Source organism: Columba livia, chromosome Z, assembly GCF_036013475.1.
Source record: "Columba livia isolate bColLiv1 breed racing homer chromosome Z, bColLiv1.pat.W.v2, whole genome shotgun sequence".
Taxonomy (NCBI): Eukaryota; Metazoa; Chordata; class Aves; order Columbiformes; family Columbidae; genus Columba; species Columba livia.
The window spans coordinates 52,616,625-52,636,068 of record NC_088642.1 but is presented as its reverse complement, the minus strand read 5'-3'; the positions used below and the strand labels follow the sequence as shown (position 1 = coordinate 52,636,068).

The window sequence follows — 19,444 nt, the reverse complement described above, 5'->3', positions numbered from 1 at the left end:
TTGCTTTTACTTTTAATGCTTCCTTTAATGCAATCTTTTAATGCCTTTTATTGCACAATGCAATTGCATAAGATTTCACTTTAAAAAAATTCTTATGAAAATATGGCTCATTTGCTCTCTTGCTACAGAGGTCAGTTCAGTTTTGCAGTACTGCAGTATGTTCTTTGGTTCAGCTGTAAGGCATTCCTTCCCATCTGCACAGTGATCCCAGCAAGCTTGCTTTACTTAGTTGAGTGTTTCTTGACTATCTCAAGGTACTCCTTCACATCGTCAGGAGATCCCAAGACAACAGGTACCCTTTGGTGGATATCCTCAGGCACTATATCCAGTATCGCTTGATGCCCAGTTGTTGCTATTCCCCCAGCCTTCTCAATGACAAAAGCCATAGGATTGCATTCATAAAGCAGTCTCAGCTAGAAAACAAAGATCAGAATGGCAATGGTTAGCCCAGGCAATGCTGAGAATTCTGAAACGCAAATATATTTGGTGTTTGATCTAAAACCAAACAACACCCCAAGCACTATGTATTTCATATAAACTTTGACTCAATAACAAAATTGTGTGGATTTTTCTTGAAAAAAAAACCCACCACGGTGAAGACTGGATCTGCCCAATTTGAGTGTTCTCCATAGCTCGTGTTTGCCTTGTGCTCTTTACACAGAGATAAGGCTCGTATTTAAAACACAACCTTTAACAAGGCAGCAGACCATGTAGGCCTGTGTGAAAAGAAAAATAAAGAAAACCCAACGCACTGGGCCTGACTGTGCCATTAGGTTTCTCTAATGAATAACTGCATCTTATCTGTAACCTGAAGCAATAATTTACAGACAATTACAAAACAGATGAAAGGTCTTTGCTGAATAAACAGTCCCCTTGTCAGCCTGCACGCCTGTGATCTTCCCTGACTGACCGTCATCCTGGCAGGGGCAGCCATAGATCCTCCAGACAAGGCAGTGTTACCAAGTACAAGATGCAGATGGTTTCCTCTTTGGCAGAGGTTCTCGTAAGGGATGTGCTATATTTAGGCTTCTTACTTACTAGCATGTAAAAGCAATCTCAGGGTAATGTGGGTTGTTTACTTTGCTTTGTGGTGTTTCGCGTGGTTGGGGCCCGCATGGTTTGGGCTGAGATGATACAGGAGAAGCCTGTTTGAACAGCACGTCTCCTGGTATGTTACATAATCTGAATATGTTTGGGGATAAAGAGAAGTCAGTGCAGTTGAAACATGTCAGCAGCAGCACTAAAACAGGTGTCTGACAACAGGCTGCTGTCACTCATGACTGTGCAAAGGGTAACTGTACCCACACTGCAAAGGTGCAAGAAACAAGTTATGAAACACACGTTCCACAATCAAAATACTGATCTGTGACAGTGAATATCTAGATAATGCAACATTTTCTCTAACCGGGCTTGTCTAAGTTTACCTTTCCTTTGGGACTTTTGGAGTTAGCAGGATACAGAAAGATTCCTCCATACACCAGTGTGCGATGCACATCAGCCACCATAGATCCTATGTACCTCCCACCATATGGTGAACTGCCATCCTGCAGAAAGACATTTAAATAAATGTAACTTCCAAGCACATCAGGTTAATCCTTGTTTGGTTTTGTTTTGGTCTGTTTTTTTTCCCCCTAGTAGTGATCCTAACATCTACTTCCTCCATATTGCGATTCATTGATAATATCCAAAGTAGTGTGGGAGGAAATACCTTTTTCCTCCTAATTTTCTAATTCAGAAAATCCAAGGAAAAGGATTGATAGAAGATTTCAGGATAGATGAGTGGCAGTGTCAACAACAGAAAACGCATACCAGCTCTCCATCAGTGAACTAACCGTTGGAAATTACTGCACTTCTAGTAGAAAAAAGATCAAGTGCTAGGAATTGATGCTCAGGTTTTTCTTTTGTAGCAGAAAAAAAAAATCAAGGAGCAAAAGGAGTGATCTTTCATACTTCTTCTACCAATTTTTGCCAGCTTCTGCAATTTTTTTTTTTGTAAGAACAAGTTAACAGTTGACTACTGATATTATTTCCTTATTATACTCCAGAGTATAATACTCCATCTTAGTATCTAAACAACACCTTAAGCCTAGCAAGATGCCAGATGAAAACACCAGTCTTTGTTCAAAGCAAGATCAGGAAGTCCAGAAGGGTCACAAACACTTAACAGTAGTAAATATTTACAGCTCATTGTTGACACAATAACTCCAGCGATGACAGGCATAAGGCATGAAAACAGACATGAATTTACAGGCACTCCTCAGAGCTTCAGACCTCCTGACACCGGGAAGCTGCATGACCACAAAGCGGAGCCTGAAACTAAGTGTAGTTTCCAAGTGTAGTGGAAAACCAGTGGACGGGACTTGTGTTACCACCGAGCAGTGACCCACCATTGTCCCCACTGTCCTCACTTGCCGCTCAGTCACTGCAGTGGGGAAGCAGCAATCTAATGCACATGTCGGCCAAATTTCTTCATCATCAGATGTGACTTCCAGTCTACTTGAATACAAAATGCCCAGTTTTGCCTCCAGCACCGTTATTCAAGCCCCTTGTACTGAGGTACTGTGAAATATCTAGTCATATCAACTGCTGCTCTTATTATCAGTCCTGCAAGAAGATTCCTTTTAAACAGACAGGAAGGGAAGACAAGGTCTGAGCAGTACATGAGACTGTGACCAACCATAAAGTTTGAAATTATGAGCACTGCTCATCATCAGAAATTTTCTTTGAAACAGGACATTTTACCTCAGGGAATTTCTTCTTTTTGAGATACTCTGTGACTGCAGGATCAAAGTATTTAGCATAGCCTTCATTGAGACTGTAGATATTTCCCTTCTTTTTGATCTTCACGTCCCTATCCACCAAAATGAATTCTCCAATTGCCTAACAATAAGAAAGAAAAACAATTGGTTAACGTTAATTCCTCATTTATTTACAAACAAAGGCAAAAATCAATTTTTTTAAAAAATTACTGCTGCTACCACTTTCTTTAAGAATTTGGTACCTAGGAAAAAAGTGATATTTGCAGTCCAGATGTGAAGTGTTTTGTTTATCCATAAAACACAGACAGACCATCAGTTCTAGAGTCATCCAAGCTTCTTCATAGTACCATTCCCAGTTCGCTGTCACTTCTCTATGCCAAAAAATGCTGTTGCCTGTGAAGTTATTTAGCTTTCCACTCTTTTGCAAGACTTACAATAAAAGCACATCTCTGAGGAGTTTGGAAGCTGAGAATGGTGGCTGCAGCAATGCACAAACATCTTCAAACAGCTGTAGATATTAAAAAATTCCAGTTTGTCATAGCTTGGGTTAACTGGAAGCTTGGAGTCAAGACAGCCACTCTCTGTAAACAAGGGCTAGTCTGTTTAGTTTTCACTGAAGCCGATTTCAAAGTTAGTGCTAAAAGTAAACAAAATAACATGCACACATGCTCGAGGTTAAACCTGCTGTCTGAACACAGACAAAAACACATGCAGCTACTTAAGCTGTTATATAACAGGGAGAATCGAGTCTTATTTCCTGCTGCTTGACCACCGCAGGTTCTAAAACTTTAATACTGGTGGGTGGCACAGCCCAACTAACTGACTACAAACAGCTCACTAAAGCAAACTACTTTCTGCTATGATCAATATGACTTCTATTTTAAAAGTCATACAGTCAACACATGCTAGAACATCAAATGCACCCATAAACATCACTTACTCTTTTATACATCATGGTGGGATCTGAAAACACAGAAGAAGGTTAAATATTTTTGCTTCTCTGGTTTACTAAGGCCTTAGCACTAAGGAAAAGATAAACAAGTCATAAAGGGCACTCTGCATTGCAGAAAACAGCTAATTTTAAATATCACATGATTTGGCACATGCTGTGTATTTGCTGCACTGACTAAGCTGTCTTCCCATTGTTGAATCACATAGAACACCGTTGCAGCAGGTGGGCAGAATGCAAAAATCTCTAGACATTATTGCTGACGGGTTATTAAGTGTACTTCAGTTCTCATCGTTAGCTTGAAAATTGGTCCTTTGTTTGATTTGGTCAGGGGATAAAGAGTTCTTCCAAATAGTACCTTGTTATCCCCCAAAAGAAACTAAGAACCAGAAGACATTCTCACCGGATCCAGCATGAAACAGTTGACGCCTCCAGCAGAAGTGGCCAGTACCAGCATTGTGGCACTGCCATAAAGCGCATAACCAGCTGCCACAAGATTACGCCCAGGCTGTAAAGCATCTTTCCCAGAAGGTTCATCAGGGGACACCTGGAATATGAAGGAGCATAGTCAGATTTCTTCAGTTCTATAGTTATGACACAACTGGGGTCTCTGGGATGGGGATGGTCTTCTACTCCATATCCATGCATGACGTGGCACAAATGCATCCATGATGCACAACTGAGATTCCTACTGGATGCACTAATACAAATTATGTGGAGGAGTCAAACACGTTGATCTAGAAAAAGCCTTGTATAAGCCTACTTGGAATGCAGGAAGCAGGAAAGGATTGAGGAGATAATATAGAGCTGTGCACCTCCTTGTAAGTGGTGATGAACACAGCTCGGAGGAAAACTCCAAGGCACAACTGAAAAGCAAGCACAGGAACATGACTCATGGAGTTCATAGCTGATCAAAAGTACTTGGGATTTTTCTGTTTTCTTTTGTTTCACACAAAAATGAAGTTGAAAAGAGTTATTTTGGGATGTATGACAACATAAGATGATTAAAACGGACAGTCAGGTGTGTTTTATCTGACTTACTTTTTCCCCCATCCTGTGACATGTAAATCCAGTATTTCAAGCTCCTTCAGACAAGGTTTCTGCCTTTCAAAGTGAATTAGACACTTCAAATGCACATGCCATGTTTCAGCTCTTGTTTGTGTTTGAAGCCTGCCTTCAGGCTAACAGGAGTATTAACACAGAGAACAAGAAAATCTGAAAGCACATTCCGCAAGTAGATGACAACTGCATGGTATTTTGTCTTAACACAAATGCTCATGAAATCTAAGACCTGATTTGTTCATAAGGGGTAACTCCTTTAGCTGGCTAATTAAATATCAGTCAAGCTTCCATGTGCATACAGGTGCCTTGTCTCCTAAGAGACTGATGCAAATACCTCACAATTGTTTTATGTCCCTCCCAAATGTTTTATAGAAGTATCTGTGAAATAGTAGATTTAACTTAAAGCTGGCCCTGAAAGCCTCTTTCACAAACAAGTTCAGTTAAAATTTATAAAGCCTTCACATGCATTTATATTTCAACGAAAGGTGCACAATAGTTGTACCTATCCTACACGAAAGCATTTTACCTTTCTATAGATGGCAAAGATGGTCCCAATGGAAACAAGACAGTCAATGTTCGATGAGCCATCTAAAGGGTCTATGCAGACTATGTATTTACCCTAGAAAATACAAAAGAGGGAGCAACTAGGTAAGTGAAATTATTTACCCACCTCTCCCAAATAAAAATACTTCAGTAGGTAAATTTCCTCAGAGACTTTCAAAACAATATAAACGAAAAGTCTTTCATAGATTATGAAGGAACTGCACTCAAATATTAGAAATTCTTTGGCCCAGATTTTATACTTGATTACAACTGTGTGATTTGTGCCACAGAAGAAGCTGGGAAATCTTTAAAGTAAGTAACTAATGATGACACAAGAAACATGTTTTCCTACAGAATTATATGTATATGTATATGTATATGTATATGTATATGTATATGTATATGTATATGTATATGTATATGTATATGTATATGTATATGTATATGTATATGTATATGTATATGTATATGTATATGTATATGTATATGTATATGTATTTAAAGGAGAATACTTTTTAATGTATAATTTAGCTTCATTTATTTAATTAATGTCAATCCATTTTGATAGATGTTCTGTAATAACTACTACTTAGGCTACACTTTCTCATCTACAAGAAAATGGCTTTCTGATTTATAAGGAAAAACACAAATGAAAAAGATCAGCCTTTTCCATGTAGATCTAAAATTAGAGACATTAAAAAGGCTTTTAACACCTGGCATTCATAAACTATACATTTCACCTTATCTGTGTTCTGAATGGACAGGTGGTCTGAAATTATCTTAGCCAGCCTGTGGTCTTATCCTGGTTTTTGGTGAGGTTTCCCTCCAAAGAAAAGAATGGTCCCTGCCTATTGCTGTTTTAAGGATTCCTGTAGGTACAGAAAATTTCCAGTATAGGGAAAACAGCTGAATTAACTGTATCTTTTAAACAGCTTGTTTTCCCCTTATTTTATCCACAGTAATTTTAAAAATCATGTGTAACAACACTAAGTGTTCATTTGCTTTTTGTTTGATTTCTTGCCATTGCTCCAGCTATCCTGCTTGCCAGAAACTCTGCAGGTAGGAATTCTGGGTGAAAACACCATATTAGCTCACATTTAGTTTTAAAAGGCATTAACACTAAGCCTGCCTCAGTGATCTTTGTGGATCTAAAATCATATTTGTTCAGATCTACAGTAGTCTTTGTCCATACAATGCCAATAAAACAAATTTGAAGATTTCTCAACAGAAATAGGAAGAGATAACTGCTTTAACAAAGCAAACACTATTATACTTTCTAAATTACATTTTAGTTGTATGTTTCTGCTAATTTTTTACTCAGATTTTACATAATGACACCAAAATATTAACTATGAAAAAGGAATAAGTGCATGCAAAATTGTGACTGTAAATAATTATAAATAAGTAAATATCATTTTTGTTTCACTGTTGCTAAGCCCTTCATGGGATTCAAGGAGAATTTTCACAAATTAAAGTACTCAATATTTGACCTGCACAGAACAGCTCCTCAGTGTCCTACTGATGAAGCTACTTAACAAAAGGGCTTTACTGACTCAGAGCATAGTTCCAGAGATCAGATAGGATAAACAAGAAATCAGTTTCCTCCACAATTAGGAAAAGGTGAGAAAATAGGAAGGTGCGGAGGAACAACAGGGAAAAAATATTACAAAAACAACAAACATTAGTCAAGAGAGCAGAAATTACAGAAAGGACAAATATTGACTGACTCTGTCCAGCTCAGTTTCAGTTTCTCATATCTGAAGCAGTACATTCACAAAAGCTAATTTGAAATCAAGCAGGGAGAGGCTTTAAAGCTACTAACCTGTTTTTCACTTTCCACTATCACAGCGTCTTTGTTTTCTTCCGACACGATAACACATGTACTGAAGGATGACTTGAGCATGTTGATCACGAGGTCGTTGGAAAGGATGTCCAGCTTCTTTACCTGATCTCCCGTCACATTGGTAGACCCAGCAATGCCATAGCTGGAGCAATGGCAAGAGGGAGCATTTTGTGAGAATGAGGCCAATGCACCCCGTTCCCGGCAACTTTATGCTTCTAAAACAAACAGCACTTTTGGATGATACCTCAGTTCTCTAAGCCTGTTTCTTATTTGCAATGGATTCTTGCTGATACCTGCTAATATTAGCCGTGATAGCAAATCCAGAAGACAATGAATGTAAGGAACATAAGACAAGGAATCAGCTTTCAACAGCCAGGAAGCTATAGGCAAACATAGCCAGAGCAGGCTGTGAAGGCTGAGTTACAATAATTGTGTTATTTAAGGAGCTCCAAACTTTAAGACCTAAATACTGACACTGGATGCTAGGTTCTGATATAACTGCATGCCCTAGAAGCTAAGGCATTAGAAAATTTGTACTTAAAAAGTAACAATGAATCTCTCGACACTAGTTATGGTCTAACTTCTGTGTGTAATTTGCTCCTGGTTAGCAATATGATGTATGAATTGCAGCAGAAACACTTTGCTTACAGATAAATCAACATTTTTGTGGTTCAATGTTTAATTTTGATTTAAGTAGTAAGCATTTCCTTGGGATTAAAACTGAGAAATACAAATATAAAACACAAATAGAACCCTGTGAGCTAATCAGAACCAAGCCATCTGGCATCAGGAAGTAGCAGGAGATCTTGTGGCAGGTGATTTTGAAACCACACGAAACAGAAAGAGGGGAGGTTTAGCACTAAGGAAAGAAAAACAACAACCAGCTCTGCACACATTCAGATGATTCTTACATACTTCAGCTACAATTCATTGATTGGGCTGAACACTGGTATTTCAGGGTTTTTGTAATAACACACTGCTTTAGGAATGTATTACATTTCTTCAGTTTAATATATGAGACAAAGAAAAAGAGCTGGCATGATTCTCTTTCTCTCCTGCTGCAACAATGGCTTGAACACTTTTCCTCAAGTGTAAAAGTCCTTTTAGAAAACCATGTATTTTGAACTCCACGCTTGTGAGCGGAGCACAAGCCCTCATCCTCAAAGCAAAATCTCTGTACATGCAGCCGCCACAGCTCCCACACCTCATCTGCTGGGGACTCCTGGCAGGGGATGGCAGGGTGCCCCGTGCAGAGCCTGCAGCTGGGAAGAGACTTTGGCTTCCCTGTCTGTTTTGCACATCTGCTGCTGGGCAACCCTGAGCAGACAGCTGAGCCTGAGGGTGATCCAAAAAACAGCCCCTAGTCACCCCTATTTGTTCACATTCCCTGACAGCCAAGCAAAATCCCACCACCAGTTAGAAAAGGCAGTTCCACAGCGGGAGGCGTGCTGCTCAAGGAGGCTCACAAGTCCTCAGCACTGGTGGAGAGTCAAATCTACTGTAGGGAATCATAAGGCAAGGCTAGCAGCACAGGTATCAAACCTGTGGGCAGCAGGCAACAGACATACACGCAGGACACATAAGGAAAGGGACCTTAGGTTAGTACACCTGGTGTTTAGTGATAGACACAGAAGGCACGTGAAAGGGCTAGCACATAGTGACAAAAAACTATTGCAGTTATATAAAGTTTGAACTCAGAACACAGGAAAATTGTTCAAATCTACATGAAGTGAAGGATTTTTATTCTCTTTTGCAGTTCCTTCTATTCTATTAACTTCAGCCACCGAAGTTTTCAGCTCTCTGATACATTTTGTAATAAATGTTACTCCTTATTGCCAGAGGCCTTTTGCTTATTACATTTTCCACTACATGGTGTGTAGAGGCAAATTCATTTCCTCTCTGCTACAACTTCAATTAAGTATTGAAGCAGCCCATGCCTAAAGCCCTGGTCAGCATGCAATTTTTCTCATCAACAATAAGTAAAAAACTTAGGGGGATTAGTTATCCACAATCAATTTGAGTTATTTAACGTTTGAAGAGCTCTGATTTCCTTTTGATGCGTCTCCAGAGCTACTCTCCTCTGTCTGCCTGACTACAGTCACAGCTGTTCCTAACCAGTGCTCTTTCTAAAAGCCTTAGACGTCCAAACGTTCATAGAGAAACTGAAGTTGCTATAATGCTATATAAAAAAACTCCACCGAATTTGGTTAAATGCCTCATAGCATAAAATAGTGCTTTGGCATTAAGCTGCTGACTACAATGAGTGATAATTCAGCCATATTTGGACAGGCTTTGTCTTTCAGTCTGTTTGTTCATCTGGTTCAAAGCGTCCTTCAGAAGCTCTGCATGAAGGTCTCTCAGCAGCAGACATCTGTCAAGGACTGCACACCTTACACTGTTAGAAAGTCAGAAGGTGCATTTCACTCGAGAAAACCAAGAGTCAAAGATGCTAATGGAGTTACTGACAGCTCTGTGCAAGGGGGTGGGTGGGTGCAACCCCACTCGCACGCCTTTCAGGTGACATCGCCACCACCCCGGGGGCGGCAGGACCCCTGGGCCCGCAGGGATGTGGGGAGGTGCGGGATGCTCCCGGCGCTTCTTCGCCCACCCTCCTCCCAGCACCCCAGGACTTACAGGTTGGCGATGCCCGCCTTCCGGACGGCGGTGGAGATGGCTTTGATGGCCGTGCAGAGGGAGTTGAGGAGCTGAGTGAACTCCCCGGTGCCTTTCGCCCGCCTGCCTTCCTCCATCACGAAGCGGGTCATGGTGATGACATTGGTGTCGAAGGCGGAACGGTCCGTCATGGTGGCGGAGACGGGAGACTGGAGCTCCAGCTGTCGCCGCCGCCACTAGCCCCCGGGGGGCGTGGCCGGAGGCGTGGCCGGGGGTGTGGCCAGGGGGTGTGGCGGGGGAAGGCGGTGAGAGGCCCGCATCCCTCCTGGCCAGAGGGAGGCGGGGATGGAGATGAGGAGACGGCCCGCACCCCACCTTCCTCCCCGCCCCCCCCCTAAGTTAACCGCGGCGGGGAAACCACGAAAGCACTCTTGCTTGTTTGTTTTGTGGGGGGAATGGATGCCTGAGGCATCCGGTATGTAAATGGACACAGGAAGTGAATCGAGACAATAACGTAATAGTAATAACAATAAATAATAATAATAATCCCTTATGAGGAAAGGCTGAGGGAGCTGGGTCTCTTTAGCTTGGAGAAGAGGAGGCTGAGGGGTGACCTCATTAATGCTCATAAATATGTAAAGGGTGAGTGTCACGAGGATGGAGCCAGGCTCTTCTCAGTGACAACCAATGGTGGGACAAGGGGCAATGGGTACAAACTGGAATACAGGAGGTTCCACTTAAATATCAGAAGAACCTTCTTTTCAGTGAGGGTGACAGAACACTGGAACAGGCTGCCCAGGGAGGTTGTGGAGTCTCCTACTCTGGAGACATTCAAAACCCACCTGGACACATTCCTGTGTAAAGTCATCTAAGTGTTCCTGCTCTGGCAGGGGGTTTGGACTAGATAATTTTTTGAGGTCTTTTCCAGTCCCTAATATTCTGTGATTCTGTGAGACACAGGTCCTGGTAGTTCTTGGTGTTTGCCATGCTCACACTGTGATGCTCGTGCTCCTGAAAGAGCACCCCAAAATTCAGAAGTCTGCTTCATTTCACAACTTGATTGCAAAACCGAGTTTGGCATGTGGGTTATGGTGAACTGTACACAACCTACAGAGCAAAGTTAGTTATCACCTGCCTCACAGTGATGCTTCTATCCTGACCCAGCAGTACAGGAGAAATACACATTCAGTAACTGATTCCATCAAGTATTAACTTACTCTGTTTAAAGAGCTTGTGCTGTGCCCACATGTACCAACATGTCTAACACCATAGAAAAGCTACGAGGAAGCAGCAACTGACAACTGGACCCAACAAGATTTTTATAACAAACTCTCCAAACCCGTTCAACAGAAAGATGTAGTTCAAGTCCCACTCCAAAAGCTAGAAATTATCACACCTCATACAAGTACTGCTGCAAAATATACCTAAGAATGTAGACCCTCCTGAATCTGACTGCTTTTGACTCCAGCCTTCCCAACTGGGCAACAAAATCAAGCAACATGTTCTGTTCCTAATGTTTGACCAGAAAAAAACAGGCACTAGTAAGTGAAGCCAAGTTCACCCAACACCTGACCCTAGATAAACCCTTTCACACAATAATGTGTGAAATACAAATCTGATATGAATGTTCTGCTCTATACAGTGTATATTTGTTGTACTACCCACCATTTCATGTTTGCTTTATCTAAGGAGACAAATTCAAGATATTTTGATTACTTTTCAGTAGAATACATCCATGAGTTGGAGAAGCACAGTCTCAAATCCTGAAAATAATACTGCAGACTAAAGTAATTCCAGGTGGTGTCAAATGCTGGGCAAAAATATTTTAAAATGTCCACCCCTTTGCATATATTTTTTTTTCTTCATGAAAATCGTATTTCATATTTATACATTACATACTTCAAAGGTATGCATAAATGTAGTGTCCTGCAAGTGCGCACAAATCTGGCCTAATTTAGCACTGCCCAGAATTACAGATAGTCATGAAGATATTAGAAATAAGAGATGAAATGCTCTTCCAAATGGGATATTTCAATCTTTGGCAAGTGGTTACCAGCCCAGCATCATAAAAATATTATCGGAGTGGTAGGTCAATTCTGTAAAATCTACAAAACATTTAAATTATTCCTTTCTTTAAGGGTAAACAATGCTTTACAACTACTTATTGCAGCTAGTGCAGTCTGAATAGTTGATAACAATTAATAGCAGAGATCCCATAAAATTTTGGATGACTGCACTTGAACTGGGTAGAAGTAAGTAGTCTAGAACAGTCTGGGAAAATATGAGTTATGGTAACAAACCCCAGAGTTGCTGGCTTGGGACAATTTACCTTAATTGTGAAGAACCTAACAAATACCTCAGCAACCTACAGGAAAAACAGTACTTTGTTGTAAAATAGCCAAGATCAGCTCAGAATGGTTACAACCTAAAGTTTTGGTATCCATACCTGGGGATAACTAACCTCTTTCACCTTACTCACAGGCCTACGCATACTCTACTTAAGTTCTAAGCTGAAACCTGTGCTGGTGTTACACCATTCAAATGTGTATTTTCCACTGTAGGAAAGTAGCGTAATTACTTTTAGCAGATACAGCATGTTCATAATTTCCTGCAGTCAAGGCATCTCAATATACTACATATTAACCCATTTCCACATATCTGGCACTAGAATATGTGCATACATTGGTTGTTTCTGAGTTTTCACTGTAGTGTAGAAAGTTGACTTGACATTAAATAATTAAGATCTAATGGTCAAGGGCAGACAAGTTGCAAGAACATAAAGCTTAGTGCCATAAATTGCCAGCTTTCGGGCATAATCTGCAGCCCACAGTGGGTTGCCTGCTGTGACAACTGGCTAATTAGTCAAGGTATCCAGCTAAGTTTGGCTATACAAGCCAGAGATTATTCTGATCAATTCTGAAATACACATTTGTTAAGGGAAAAGGTCTCCAGCTTAGCCAGTGTTATACTATGGGCTTATTTTTCTTCCTCTGTCAGTATTTTCACATATCTTAGGACAATACAGAAATATGTCAGAAGCAAAATGAAAAATGAGATAACACAAGTGTCAAAAGGTGTTTGAAATACAGATGAAAAATTTTAACTCCTAAAACATGTTTTCAGCCATACAGCACACTGCTGTGAGGTAACTATAAAATCAGTGTAAGATTAAAAGTACATTCTACATATTGTGAACCTTTCCCTTTAGAAATCAGTAGTTAAACATTTATTGAAAATAGATTTGTGGCATTTGAGAAGAAAGGTCAGTGCTGGTTGATTAAACATTGCTGAAACAGCACTTCTATATAGAAGAAAACAGTCTTGTTTGTGAGCAGATGACATTCAACTAAACATGGCTCACAGCTGGTTTAGAACCATAAGCATCCAAACCCACACAACTTCTTTGAAACAAAATTTTCTCCCAGCACCTAAAATCCCAAATGTGTGTTTACTTTGAAAACAAGACACACGCCGATGAGAAATCCTCAGGTATTTTATGATGAAGGTTGCTCCTTGTAGGTTCAAATGACAGCCCAAAAGACAATTGGAGTGAAACCCCTCTACAAAGGCGCTTCTTTCTTTCTTTCTTTCTTTCTTCCTTTCTTTCTTGCCTTCTTTCCTTCTTTCCTTCTTTCTTTCCTTCTTTCTTTCCTTCTTTCTTTCCTTCTTTCCTTCTTTCTTTCTTTCTTTCCTTCTTTCTTTCTTTCCTTCTTTCCTTCTTTCTTTCTTTCCTCCTTTCTTTCTTTTTTTCTTTCTTTCTTTGTGCAAAAGTCTCACAGCTGCAGAAGTTTTGTGCTGACTGGGTGGGTGGAGGGTAAGATCCAGCAAGTCACACTGCGATTGCTTTCAAGGCAACATCAGCTCACCAGTGGAGATGCTCTCTACCTTGCTATGCTGCAGTGTGTAGGGCTGGAGCAGTGTGAAGGGGATAACTGAAGCTGGTCCTGGCTGCCACAGGAGATGGATCAGGAGGAACAGTAGCATGTGCAGAGTTTCAGGCAGGGAAGAGTGCCACATGGGAGATTATCATGCTGATTTCCAGCTAAACAATAAATCTTCTGTCTTCTTTGCTTGGGGAAGTACTTCATTTCACCTACTTGAATTTCCCATGCTACCACAGCATCCCAGAATATTTATTTATGACTGTGATAGCAAAGCACTACACATCTCAGAATACAGGTGAAAGATACCAGAACGCATAAACTTCAAAGGAGTGTAATTATAGAATCATAGAGTTAAGATCTTAAGATCTTCTTTAAGGTCATTGAGTCCAACTGTTAACCTAGCACTGCCAAGTCCACCACTGAACTGTGTCCCTAAGCACCACATCTACATGTCTTTTTAACGCCACCAGGGACGGTGACTCCACCACTTCCCTGGGCAGCCTCTTCCAATGCCTGACAACACTTTCTGTGAAGGAATTTTTCCTAATATCCAATCTAAACCTCCCCTGGCACAACTCAAGGATATTTCCTCTCATCCTATCACTTGTTACTTGGGAGAAGAGATCAACACCCTCCATGCTACAACCTTCTGTCAGGTAGTTGTAGAAAGTGGTAAGGTGTCCCCTCAGCCTCCTTTTCTCCAGCCTAAACAACCCCAGATCCCTCAGCTGCTTCTCATCTGACTTGTGCTCCACACCCTTCACCTGCTTTGTTGCCCTTCTCTGGACTCAATGTGTTTCTTGTATTGAGAGGCCCAAAACGAAACACAGTACTAATTGGCAAAAAAATAATTTCTCAGTATAGTAACTGTAAAACGGATTCATTTGATATTACGCATTAAGTTACTCTGACAATTTGTATGGATTCTCTATGATTAATAAGCAGAATTGAACTATAAGGTTGATGTTAAGCAAAACCCAGTAGTGAAGGAATTTTCTTGTACTATGCTTGCCTACTGCCCTCTTCTGGGAGCATAATCATTGTCAGCTTTTCAGTGTGAAACTGGCTCTTGTGACGAGTCCCTTTGCAGTTTTCTGTGGGGTGACAAAGTACTTAAGCTTGCAGACAGTAGAATCTGGAAAGGAAGTCTATGCACCTTTGAAATACAAGTATTGAACTGTAGTTTTTAAATCTGCGATTTTGTCACTTGGTATAAAAGGTCAAACTCTGTTCTCAGGCCCCCATCCTAGGTTAGATTGCTGGGACAGATCTCCCATTAATATCCTTGCTGGCTCAAATACCTACTTATATTGCTGTATTTCAAAGTAAAGTCTGTTCAGGTTTTTCAGATGTTGTTTGGGATGAGCTACATGAACTATGTCGCAGAGGTTCAGCTGTGAAGGTCTAACTTACATATTTTTTCAGCTCTGGTAATTTCAACTTCACAGGATTCAATTAAGAATTTCTAGATAATCTTGAATGTTTACAAGAAAATTACAAGTCTTTTCTTCCACAAAGGTATAGAAGAAAGAGTTTTTGTTTTTTCCAACTTTATTGGCAGTATGAGGAAAGTCTGGCCTGAAACTCCTCTGTTAGTGAGATACATACTATAGAGCATGATGCAGAAATGCAGCATAATATCCACAAAAGACTACTTTTGTGCAAACCTCTGAAAAATATGGCAAATAAATGAGTCTGGGTGACTGTTTATATGATTATTCCCTGTTGTTCTTTACCATGTGTATTCTGTTCCATGCCAAAAGTGCAGGCAATAAAATCGTTTAAAATGACTGATAACTATTATATTTTAAAAAACAATTTTATCCATAGTTTGCACAGTTTACCACAGCTTCTAAATTCTGAATAAGCATTAGCTAATCAATATAATTGCCCTGTGATATAGGAAGAGAAGTAAAGAAAATCAAAGAAAAAAACTGTATTCTGGGCCACAGAGGAAACTTGTGCCAGAATGAAAAACTGGCTGATTAATTTGGGAATTCACATACTTTGAGAGAGAGTGAAAGAAAATGTGAAAAGGAAGCACTGAACTCATTAATACAACAATTGCATTTCTGTGTATTTTCTTTGCTCTACTAACTTGATATTTCTTTGCATCTGCAAGTAATACAGAAGAAAGTAGAGAAGGGACAGGTCAAGCACATACTGGGTCAGCTCTGGAGAACAAGCAAGGAAGTTCAATCTGTACAGCTGGAACACCACTGCAAGATAGTATGACTTTAAAAACATGAGTGAGAGATGTGTAGAAAGAAACCTATACTTTCGATAGCTGTAGAGTCCTTTTGATTGTGATATAATTAATAAGCAGTAGTTCAAAATCCTTTCCCATTGACTAGTTGTTAGATAGCTATAAAATTCTGTTCTGAAGTCAGATTTTACCTTACAACTTCCCATCATTCCTGCAAGTAGGCTCATTTTACTGATGGCAGTAGCAGCAAAAACATTTATTTTAATAATAATAGGATCACACGTGTATGGCCGTTTAGTGCTTTGTACAGCCTCTAGCATATGAGGGATCTAGTCTGCAACTGGATCTTGCAGTAGTAGTACAAAACAGAAAAGGCACTCTCATCGGTCTTGCCTGAGATGCACATCGAGCAACATTGTCTTTGCCTTATAAGCTTTTGTTCTGATCAAACAATCTATTGTAAACGTAAAGTCAGTTGTGCACAAGTACACATGTAGGGTTAAAATGAAAAAGAAAATTTTTGAGGCTGCTTGAGAATTTAGTTTCATGACTCATGCAGGTATGAATGGCATGTGTAGGCTAAATCCCAGCCCTCACATTGCAAATATACTAGTACGATTCCCAGTGTCCATTCACCACACAAGGCTGGAATCCAAAACACAGTATGAGTCGAGACAGGGAAAAAGCAGAATAGATGGCAATGTGAGAATCAGGCTTTTGATCACTGGGAAATATCTTTCAGTTTGCTCAACCTCCAGTATCCAGGCATACTGGTTCTCACTTGATTTCAGGACACAAGTAGGAGACCTGAGGGGCATATCTAGCCCAGAGTCCACCTCCCACATTAGCAGTCAGAGATGCTGTGAGTGTGTGAGCCTGGCCATTCCTGCACTCCTTTACCCTCCTATTCCCTCCATACATAACTGGACTAGGGATGCTAGAAGGTGCATCCCTGTCCGTTCCTTTAGTGTTTACAGTCCAGGTATTTTTCTGATCGATAACCTAATAGGAATCTATAACCCAGCCTTAGCACAAAGCAAGGTATGGCCTGGCCACCCTAGGAGCCTGATAAGAAAGGCAGAGATTGGTGATGGAATTCATTTCTGTGAGTCTGGACAACGTAACACAAACACACAGAGAAGGCCACAGGATACCAAGGATCCAGATGGAGAAGCACTTTTTTAGTGTGACACTGAGGAAATAGTAAGAGAGATTTTTCTATGCATGTTGGTTAAGAGACATCTGAACAATATGCAAAGAAACTGTCCCACGGTCTCTTTCCTGTTCTTGAAGGAGACAAAATGTTACAGTATGCTTTTTATAAGGAAACAGAATAGTAGTCAGTGCTTGAAAAAGAGGAAAAAAATGCATGAACGGAGCTCAAGTTCAGCAGGATATGTAGGTCCCCGCTTCTCTGAGTGTATCAGCGGTTTCTTGACTGGCTCTCAGATCCTGTGGCAACCAGTGAGAGCCAAGACCTAGCCTCCACATAAAGTATTGTCTCTAGCTGAGCTGGAAACTCAGCATTAGTGCTTAGCCAGGATCTCTTATTTTTTATGGAGGTGGTATCTTCCCACTGTGAATAGCAGTGTTTCCTGGCTCCTTTTAAGCTCCAGACTTTAGGGAGAGGTGTGAGTTAGGGGCTCTTATCCCCTGAGACAAGATGCTGATGATCAGGGGAGAGGCAGTGGCACTGTCTTATGCACAGCAGAACCACAGAACCACAGAATCACAGACTGGTTGGGGTTGGAAGTGACCTCTGGAAATCAACTAGTCCAACCCACCTGCTAAGGCATATTCACCTAGAGCAGACTGCCTAGGAGTATGTCCAGGTGGGTTTTTAATGTCTCCAGAGAAGGAGACTCCACAACCACTCTGGGCATCCTGTTGCAGTGCTCTGTCACCCTCAATATAAAGAAGTTTCTCCTCATATTCAGATGGAACCTCCTGTGTTTCAGTCTGTGCACATTGCCACTTACCCTGTCATTAGTCACCACCGAAAAGAATCTGGTCTCATCCAGACTGCACGTGCCCAAGACTTGGCACACGCAATACCTAACCTTGGCACAGCATGTGGTGGCCATTGCCACTGTGACAGTTCCTGGGTGGGAGTGTTGGTACAAATATAACACCATGGACTTGTAGGTATCACAGAAACTCTTGGTTCTCCCCAGTTCTTCTGCTCCTAGAAACAACTTACAAAAATTAGCCAAGCGTACAGGCTAGCGTCTGAAGTAATGATGGGGTAAGACTTGTAGAGTCTATAGCACTGGATAGAAATTTTGTGGTAGAAGAGGTACTCGGGACTGCTCAGTGCTGTCCGTGGGAGGTTCAGCATTGACTGGAGAGAGTAAAAAGGGATGCCAGCCCATTACCTCAGAATATACACATGTTGCTGTTTTTCCAGTGCAAGCTAACTCCACAGGGGATATTTGGCTCTAACATCATCCACCTCAGCAAAATATATCACTTTTGATGACATATTTGCAATGGTGTCTCCAACCTCTTCTCAAAAGCATAAGTATGAATGATTAGAGGGAGAGAGATTAGGAAAGATCAGAAGTGCTGTGGCACTGAAAGAGTTCTTCCAGTATAACCAAAGGCTGTCACTGTGTGAGTAGGGCCAGGGGAGTGCACCTGCAGAGCTGACACTGAAGCATGGCAGAAGCATGCACACACACACAGTTCTGGTGGGGCGGGTGTGACTGGCAGCCTATTCATTTTTCTGGGTTGATGAGAACCAGACCTGTCGAGGTAGCAATGTGTGGTGTCTGCCCAGCCACAGAGCATCTGGAAGCACATGAAAAGCGTACTATTTCCCAAGAAAGGTGAAGGAAGTCTGATCTCTGACCTCAGCTGAGAGACAGGTGTTGGAGCAGAACGTGGCTCAGAATGTCAAAGTCTGAGGTGGTGCTGCTGGATGATGGCAGATGTTGGCTGGGTCAGTAGGAAATCTGGAAAAGAGTGCAGGTGAAAACAACTAGCATTATCAACTACCCTCAGGAACACTGAAAGAGACAAAAGAAGTCCCTTCAGGGTAAAGACACCTTGACGCAGTAACATACAATGTGTTCACTACTGAGGCAGATGATTGCTGCCTTCATGCACCTGCCAGGAAGAAAATCCTTTTAGCATGTGGAAAGAACTGAGACTCCAACACAGAACACTGGTTTGTTCATGTCCACGACATTTGGAGTAGGATTATTTTAATACAGCGCCATGCCTGAAGACACAAATCAGCAGAGAGATTTTGGAACTGCTTTCACCTTGGCAAGCTGACTTTAGGAATAACCTTCCATGTTTAATCCCATCTGCTCTTCTTTACCATGCAGAACACATAGATGCTTAAGCCACCCTTGTAGACCTCAAGTTAGCTGTTTCCCTGCAGAAAGCGGTATTTCATGTCTTTATTTCATCCTATTCAGCAAGTGACCATCTCACACATACGAAATGCCTACAGCTAGGGCTGGCCCAAGGTCTAGGGCACATCAAGATGCCCCAATTCATAAACCATTATTTATTCCTTTTTAGAATAGCACTAGCTGAGAAAACTCACTGCAAACTGCAGTTAGGTTATAATTTCCT

General features: G+C 41.1%; 1 protein-coding gene across 1 annotated transcript; it reads right to left on the bottom strand.

Moving 5' to 3' along the window:
• On the bottom strand, positions 1-10,044 carry LOC102091816 (fructose-1,6-bisphosphatase 1). The gene is made up of 7 exons (XM_021295339.2): positions 9,791-10,044; positions 7,136-7,298; positions 5,297-5,389; positions 4,112-4,255; positions 2,743-2,880; positions 1,425-1,544; positions 1-413 (listed from the first exon to the last, which is right to left on the bottom strand). The coding sequence occupies exons 1-7, from the start codon at positions 9,958-9,960 to the stop codon at positions 222-224; spliced, it is 1,020 nt and encodes a 339-aa protein (XP_021151014.2). The 5' UTR covers positions 9,961-10,044; the 3' UTR covers positions 1-221.
• Positions 10,045-19,444: the final 9,400 nt, after the last annotated feature.

Coding starts and splice junctions, on each gene's coding strand:
- LOC102091816 (XM_021295339.2), bottom strand. CDS start 9,960: ATGACGGACCGTTCCGCCTTCGACACCAATGTCATCACCATGACCCGC. Junction 7,299..9,790: donor AAGGCGGGCATCGCCAACCT/GTAAGTCCTGGG, acceptor CCATTGCTCCAG/CTATGGCATTGCTGGGTCTA. Junction 1,545..2,742: donor AAAAGAAGAAATTCCCTGAG/GTAAAATGTCCT, acceptor GTCTTTCTGCAG/GATGGCAGTTCACCATATGG.